The 7,726-nt window shown below is 46.2% G+C and overlaps 1 protein-coding gene across 1 annotated transcript; it reads left to right on the plus strand.

The window, feature by feature from the left end:
• Positions 1-6: 6 nt before the first annotated feature.
• On the plus strand, positions 7-7,102 carry DYRK3 (dual specificity tyrosine phosphorylation regulated kinase 3). The gene is made up of 3 exons (XM_042013584.1): positions 7-116; positions 739-854; positions 4,564-7,102. Exons 1-3 carry the CDS (start codon positions 77-79, stop codon positions 6,127-6,129), a joined length of 1,722 nt encoding a protein of 573 aa, XP_041869518.1. The 5' UTR covers positions 7-76; the 3' UTR covers positions 6,130-7,102.
• The last annotated feature ends 624 nt before the right edge of the window (positions 7,103-7,726 follow it).

Here is a 7,726-nt window from a genome sequence, read left to right on the forward strand (position 1 = left end):
CGGGCCGGGGCCGAGCGGCCGCGCTGGGCAGCGGCACCGCCGGGCATGGGGCCCGCGCCGGGGCCCCCCCGACACGATGCTGCTGGGCAGGAAGCCGGACGGGCCCCTCGCAGCGGGTGAGGAGGAGGAGGAGGAGGCGGCCGGGGGTCCCGCGGGGCTGGGGGGGAAGGGGGAGATGCGGTTTGGGTCGGGGGCCGCCGAGCCCCCCGCGTGGTCCCAGCCGTTCGTCGGCTCTGTCGCGATAGGCGTTGCGATTTTAAGTTCTTGAGCGCGGCCGACAGCGAGAGACGCCGCCTTTTTTTTTTTTTTCTTCCCCCGTTTTTGCAGCCAGCTGTAATTCCCACATCTCATTTTTAAGGGATAACCTGCTTTAAAGGATAGTCCTATCAAGTGTTTAAGTGTTTGCTCGTTTTCAGCTCATTTGGGATTATCCCGATTAAGGGGAGGCGGGGAGAATGGTGGTTAATGTTTCTTAGGGATGTGTTTTTTGCAGTGCAGAAGTTGATTAACAAAAAAGAACCTCTAAATTAAAAGTACCTCGAATTAAGATTCCCCAGAAGCATCGCACTCTTGTGGTATGAAAATACAGTTAAGTACTGAAGATCATTTAATGATTGAAGGAGAATCAATGATTTCACAGATTAAAATGTGCTAAGGGTGCTGCCTTTTAGCATTTGGCTCTGTCTCTGTCAATGTGAGTTGTTGTGAATAACTGGTTTGTATGTGGGACCTTTCCAGCCAGGATTGGAGATGGATTATATGACTCCTATATGAGGATAGATGAGTGTAGATACCCAGAGCCTACAAATGAAGAACAGAGCCCTTCAGGACTTCCTTGCCTTTCAAGACCTCATGTGAGTATTTTAAAGTCTTCTGTGTCTTAACGCTGTGTTGTGTGGCAGCGAGAACTATCCAGGGGTCTCACACCTCCCTACAGAGAATAAATTTTAAAAGAGGGATTTTGCAGCTTTGTAGTGGCTTCTTAACATTATTGTTTTTCCTGAACATGAAAATGATGTGCTGTGTTCACAGCAGAACTTGCTGGCAGCCTCGGGAATCCCATCTTACTGCCCTCAGCTCGTGTTTTAATCAAAAAAAGTTACTTTACAAAGGGCTGAAGCGTTCTGCCGTGTCACCTTGTACTCTGATAAGTAAATCCGCACACGCTTTGCTCTGCCTCCTCCTGCACGTTTCCATTTTGGTTTCCCTCATGAAAATTCTGACGGATAAGTGCATAGGAGCAGCAGAAGGAGCAGTGTGAGTCTGTGTGGCTGCCAAACGTCTCACAAAAGTATCTTTCTGCTCTGAAAACTTGGGCATTATCTGTCACTTCTTTTGCTACCAAAATAGCTCCTTATGAGAGGAAGGTGTTGCCAGGCTTTTTCATCAGGACTCTCTTCCCTCAGCAGATGTGGAGCTGGGAGATTTTTTTTCCTTTAATTGGTTCCGTAGTGGTCGTGTTCAGCTGTACTTTCGTACACTGCTCTGTCCTTTAGATGGGTTTTAAATATGTTCTGGCTCTTGTTGAGTTCTGGCAGAAGGGAAGGAGCTTAAGCTTAAAAAAAACCCTCTCACTCTCTAAAAAGTGAAAATAGACATTGCCCTGAGTAAGATGCATTTGAAAGTCACCACCTTGTGGGATTTTGTTGTAACAGATTTGGTCTGTGCAAGCTCAGGGGTATAAATCTGTTTTATTTTCCGTTTTTGGCAATGTTGACGGGGAGCAGAAGGAATTTGAAGAGTAGTGGGCTGGGGTTATTTTGTTTGCAGGAATATGGGAACATTTCAGCTGCAGCGTTTTAAGCTGTAGTGTGGCTTCATTTGTTCATAACGGAGCACAAGTCAGTAGAGTGGAACTATCCAGTGAAATACAAATATAAATCCGTGAATATTTTGTTTGACTTGTCTTCATCTGTGGTTTATCCCTGAAGCCTTAAGTTAACTTCTTAGGGCAAGATTAAGGATTGCCCAGTTTACATGGTGATGTATCAATAAAATCCAGCCTCAGTGGTATCAGGCAAGCAGGAGCTGAGGCTGAAAATGATGCTGCTCACTTTTAATGGGAAAATACCTGGATTTTCAGTTTCCTTCTTGCAATGTTTTTTATTACAATGTAATGTTACGTGAGAATTGAGGAGTCCTGGTGACTGCAGCTGCCCATTCCTTCATCTGAGCCTGCAAGAGAACAGAAAATCTCCCTCCTTTGGAATACAGGGGTGGAATTCAGTCTGTTTCATTCATCGTTCAGAAAACCTCTGAAAACCAGTTGTGTAGGAATTGCATTAACTGTTTCCTTGTCAATGAAAATGAAGTTTTGTAAGTGAGAGTTTTCAGCAGGGTGCCACTGGTGTTGTCAGCCTCATTTCTTGCCTGCTGGTAGCACTTCAGCAATAAAACCCACGACCTGGGGAGCCTGTGATTTGTAAAATAAAGCTGTTGAAAGAAAGCTGGTGTTACCCAGGAGTCATCTGACTTTGAGTGCAGCTCTTCTGAGTTCAAGTGAAGATGGAGCTATATTTGTGTCTCACCATCATGTGGGAACTGATTTTGGGAGTCCTCTAAGAATGAAAATTGAGACCTTACTACCGTTGAGTCAGGTTTGAAATCCAAAGCCATAATTCCTTCATTAAGAAATCGTTCCAGGATAAATGGAATCATGAATTCCTTGTTTATTTAGGGATTCAAAGGTACAAAATGTTTGGTATGAACTGCAGCACGAGCAGAGCTGCTACTGCTCTTGCGTAGAGAGTATTTAAACAAGTGTGACCCTAGCTCTGTGTTTACATCCTCTGTTTGTTTGTAAACTTTCTGTTTGGGTCTGCTGGACTGAAGAGTCTTTGAGCCAGCTCTGAAGAAATGTCATTCTTATCTCGGGGGTTCAGCCAGGCTCCAAGAAAAAGGCGTTTATTCTGAGTTCCCAGGGCTGGGCTCTGTTGTTTTTATTTAAGACTCTGGCAAGGCGTGTCCCTCCCAGTACACTGCATTTTGGGGTTGATAGGAGGAGTGGGACTTGGTAGGATCTATCCATGTTGATAAGGACTGACTTCTGTAGGAAATGCCCGTTTCTTGGGGCTTGGGAGCAAGAATAGCATTTCAGGGCAGCACCAACAAACAGCCTCTTTTATGAGCTGTGTGTAGTTGGCTTTGGCGAGAACATTCACTTCCCTGATTTGCTGACCGTGCCGAGATGTTGGACTGGATGTAACTAAAAAGGAATTTGGTTTTATTGCTGTGGGGCTGCAGGTTTATTTATATTTTTTGTTTGATTCCTGTGTAGTTATTTTGGTTTTCAGGGATTCGGTTTGGCATGTGTCTGAGATCTTTATTTTTAGATTAAAGGATAAAATGGAAAACAGATGTTTCTCCTTCAGTCAGGGCTTCTTCAGTTCTGCTTGGGCTTGGACAACACCTCTGCTGCCTCTCAGCAAGGAGTGCCAGCAAGCAGAAAAGGGACTAACTGCTGTGCTAGTGGGGAACTGACCTCTAGGGAGTTCAGCATTTCCTAAATTGTAAAATTGACAAGCTTGGAAAATTTCACAGTGTTTTTCTCACCTTGTATGGCTTTGTTTCAAATGTAAATATTTCAGCACATGGTGGTAAGAGGGAGTGCTTGCAGACTGCTCTCAGCTGAGTTGGAGTGGGAGGTGTTCTTGATTATTCAAAGCTTCCAGGTCTGTGTTCAGGGAGTTGTGCAGCTCTCTCTTCCCTCTGTGGCCAGTGACAGGACCCAAGAGAATGGCTGGAGCTGTGTCAGCGAGGTTTAGGTTGGACAAAAGTTCTTCTTCCTCCAGGGGTCGGTGGGGGCACTGCCCAGGCTCCCCAGGGAATAGGCACGGTCCCAAGGCTGCCAGAGCTCCAGGACACCACTCTCAGGCACAGGGTGGGATTTTGGGGTGTCCTGTGCAGGGCCAGGAGCTGGACTGGATGGCTTTTGTGGGTCCCTTCCAGCCCACAGTATTCTATAATTCCACCAGGATTTCAGAGGGAGTTTTGGATATAATGATGTTTTCCTCTTGAAATTAAAACCCCACAATTTTTTTTTTTTTAAAGAATGGTTTACCTTGCCTTGCCCTGCCATCCTTCTGCTCCTGGTGCAGCTGGCTCACACCAGCCATATGTCACCTGCCGGTGCTGCTTTGTCTTCCTTTGGCAGCCTGGCTGTGCAATATTCCTGCCCCTTCTCTGCACGTCCACGTTCCATTCCATGCTCCAGACAGGTGCAGGTTGCATCTGTCGATGGTTGTGCTGCTGCACCCACGTTTGAAGCTAAACATAGCTGTTCCCTGGCTCTTTGCAGGCTAGAGGTAGGTATTTTGTGGTGGTTTGAGTCTTTGTCTAAGGTTTCCCCTTCTGGATTTAAAAGCACAAGTGCTGTTTCAGTGAGTTGCTTTCTCTTTGTGTACCCTTCTATAATTGTGCTTGTAATTGAATTTAGTCCAGCACTTTATATTTGTTCCTAATAAATGCCAAACTCATTGGTGTTACTCATTTTGCGCTGGTAGTGATTTTATTTTTAATCTGTGCTTTAAAAGATAAACTAAACTCCTTCTTTTTTCTCTCTAGGTTTCTATCAGCAAACTCATGATGAAGGATCACTCTCTGACTGGAAATCAGGTCAAAGTGGAGCAGTTATTTGAGGACTCTGGCAACAGAAGAAGCAGCACTCTTCAGTCTGCAGGCCTTACTCCAGAAAGAGCTCTCCCTTCCTTGACAAAAGAGAAAACCCTAGAGACCCTGGGTCCTAGAGGCAATGGAAACTCCTTGAAAGCACATAAAGCCGTTTCCCAAGCTCCAGAGCAAGCTGTCAAACAGTTCAAACATCAGCTGTCAGCCTACGAGCAGCAGGAGATCTTTAATTTCTCCGAGATTTACTTTGTGGGGCCATCTGCCAAAAAGAGGCAGGGGGTCATCGGCGGCCCCAACAACAGCGGCTACGACGATGACCAAGGCAGCTACATCCACGTGCCCCACGACCACCTGGCTTACAGGTATGAAGTGCTCAAAATCATTGGCAAGGGCAGTTTTGGACAGGTTGCCAAAGTCTATGATCACAAACTCCACCAACACCTGGCCTTAAAGATGGTTCGCAATGAGAAGAGGTTCCATCGCCAAGCCGCCGAAGAGATCAGGATCCTGGAGCACCTGAAGAAGCAGGATAAAACAGGCAGCATGAATGTGATCCACATGCTGGAGAGCTTCACCTTCCGGAACCACATCTGCATGACCTTTGAACTGTTGAGTATGAACCTGTATGAGCTGATCAAAAGGAATAAGTTTCAGGGCTTCAGCCTCCAGCTGGTTCGGAAGTTCGCTCACTCCATCCTGCAGTGTTTGGATGCCCTTTACAGAAACAAAATCATCCACTGTGACTTGAAGCCAGAAAATATCCTCCTCAAACAGCAAGGGAGGAGTGGAATCAAGGTTATAGATTTTGGGTCCAGCTGTTTTGAGCACCAAAGAGTCTACACATACATCCAGTCCCGGTTTTATCGGGCGCCAGAGGTGATCCTGGGAAGCCGCTATGGGATGCCCATAGACATGTGGAGTTTTGGCTGTATTCTGGTGGAGCTTTTGACTGGCTACCCTCTTTTCCCTGGAGAGGACGAGGCAGACCAGCTGGCCTGTATGATGGAACTTCTCGGAATGCCACCTCAGAAGCTTTTGGATCAATCCAAGCGAGCCAAGAACTTCATCAACTCCAAGGGTCACCCCCGTTACTGCACGGTGCTGACGCAGCCGGACGGGAAGGTGACCCTGGGCGGGAGCCGCTCGCGCCGGGGCAAGGTCCGGGGTGCCCCGGGGAACAAGGACTGGGTGACAGCTCTGAAGGGCTGTGACGATCCCTTGTTCATTGGCTTCCTGAAGGAATGCCTCAGCTGGGATCCTTCTGCACGCATGATTCCCAGCCAGGCCCTGCGGCACCCCTGGATCTGCAAACGGGTGCCCAAAGCAGCCGGCTTGGAGAAAAGCTCCAGCAGACGGATTTCGAGCTATTCAGGTTCCTTCCAAGGAATTGCCAACAAGCTGCCTCCCGTGGCTGGGATCCCCAACAAGCTGAGGGCCAATCTGGCCGGTGATGCCAGTGGCAACATCCCCCTGTGTACTGTGCTCCCCAAACTGGTCAGCTAGTGGGGAGTGATGGGTTCCCAGGATATACCCCTCGTGTGTTATCTGTCTGTTCATGCTGTGGGAGGGAATTAAATGCAGAGGGTTTTAATGGATTTACTTTTTGTTAGAGGCTCAGTCTGGAGTACTGGAAGATCAGTCAAAAATGTACACATTTAAGGGCTAACTTCTATCCAGTTGCTCCACTCACACCTGGTGCATATTCCACTGCTGAGGGTTCAGCTCAGCTGGGGGCTGCAGGGACAGTTTGGCAGATGTGCTGTTGAAAAATGAAATCAAACCATTTCTTATCATGGTTTAACAGGTTCTTTAGCTTAAGACCGGCAAGGAACTTGATTTAAACTACATGTTTCCAGTTATCTCCAGCTGAACTCTTTTTGTTCCGGGGGAAAGTTTTTAAATCTCATGTCAAAAGCACAAATGCATTCATGTAATGCATTAGGAACTTACTTGCAAATTGCTTAAGTTTGAAGAATTTTATTTCTCTGCATTGCTTTTCCCTTATCTATCCTGGGATTTTAAAAAATGTGATGGGATGTAGACACCAAAGGAATTTATTGTTGGAAAAGAAAATACTCAGATGATAAAATTGCAAAGGAGCATAGAACTGCCATGAAACACAGGATATATCTAAATGAAACTACTAATTTCTGTAACACTTGCTATTTCCCCCTAAAAATCTATGGAAAGCTTGTAGGGGAATTTGGGATCAGGCCTGGTCCATCACAAGTGTGAGCCAGTTTGTTCAGGTAATGGTTGAATTACCTGTTTCTTTGGAGCTCAGATTTCCATCAGCAGTTCTGCCAGGTGTGTGTGTCTTTGTTTTTCCTGTGTTTCTAAAACAAAAATGTTGGACTTCAAGAGCTGGTTTATATCCATGTTTGAGATTCTGGTAATTGCAAAATATTATCTCTTTGTGTAGAGTGAATTCCATTGGATTACATGAAGCTCTTTTAATAAAAATACAAACATGCCACCCCCTGTCAGACAAGTAAGACTTTTTCAGGCCCAGGTCTGTGACTAGAAAATGAGGGAGGGGGGAACACACATTAACAATTGGGAGTGTGCTCTGAAATCTCAGCAGAATGTCTGGAAACACAACCAGGAAAGACCGAAAAGGTGCAAGAACTGGCGGATCTAAATGGAAATATCTTATGGGAAGAGTTGCTTTGTTTCTAATTGCCTTCCTTCAGGCCTTTGGGTGCCTACGTTTTCTCACTCTTGAACTACATGAGCTTGTATTTCCTCTTCCTTTATCTTCCCAGAACATGCCAGGGTGGTGTGACCTGTCACAACCACAGCTTGTTGGGGTTGTTCCTTCTTGGAGCCTCATGGCCCGAGTCCATCTCCAAAACCATCTGATCCCTTGCCAGGTGCCTGAGCAGGACTTTAAATGCAATTTAGAGCTTTTATGAACAGAAGGTTTTAAATGTAATTACTTTCTCTGCGGCAGGTTTTGAACGCTAAAGGAAGGAGACTTTCAGTATGCAAACAAAGGAGTTACCGGCGTGATTTTAAAGATAAGGTGAGCAAATGTTGAGTAGGAGACCCTTCCCCTGAGGAGATGGGGCTGCTCTGGCTTCTCTGGGTCATTACAGCG

The sequence above is a fragment of the Corvus kubaryi genome, unplaced genomic scaffold (assembly GCF_017639235.1).
Source record: "Corvus kubaryi isolate FWS band 111438036 unplaced genomic scaffold, C.kubaryi_AGA036_p1.0 split1-37355, whole genome shotgun sequence".
Classification (NCBI taxonomy): Eukaryota; Metazoa; Chordata; class Aves; order Passeriformes; family Corvidae; genus Corvus; species Corvus kubaryi.

Bases quoted from the DNA above. Each gene is read 5' to 3' on its own strand.
- DYRK3 (XM_042013584.1), top strand. From the start codon at position 77: ATGCTGCTGGGCAGGAAGCCGGACGGGCCCCTCGCAGCGG. The intron at 117-738 runs GTGAGGAGGAGG...GGACCTTTCCAG, and splicing joins GGACGGGCCCCTCGCAGCGG to CCAGGATTGGAGATGGATTA. The intron at 855-4,563 runs GTGAGTATTTTA...TTTTCTCTCTAG, and splicing joins CTTGCCTTTCAAGACCTCAT to GTTTCTATCAGCAAACTCAT.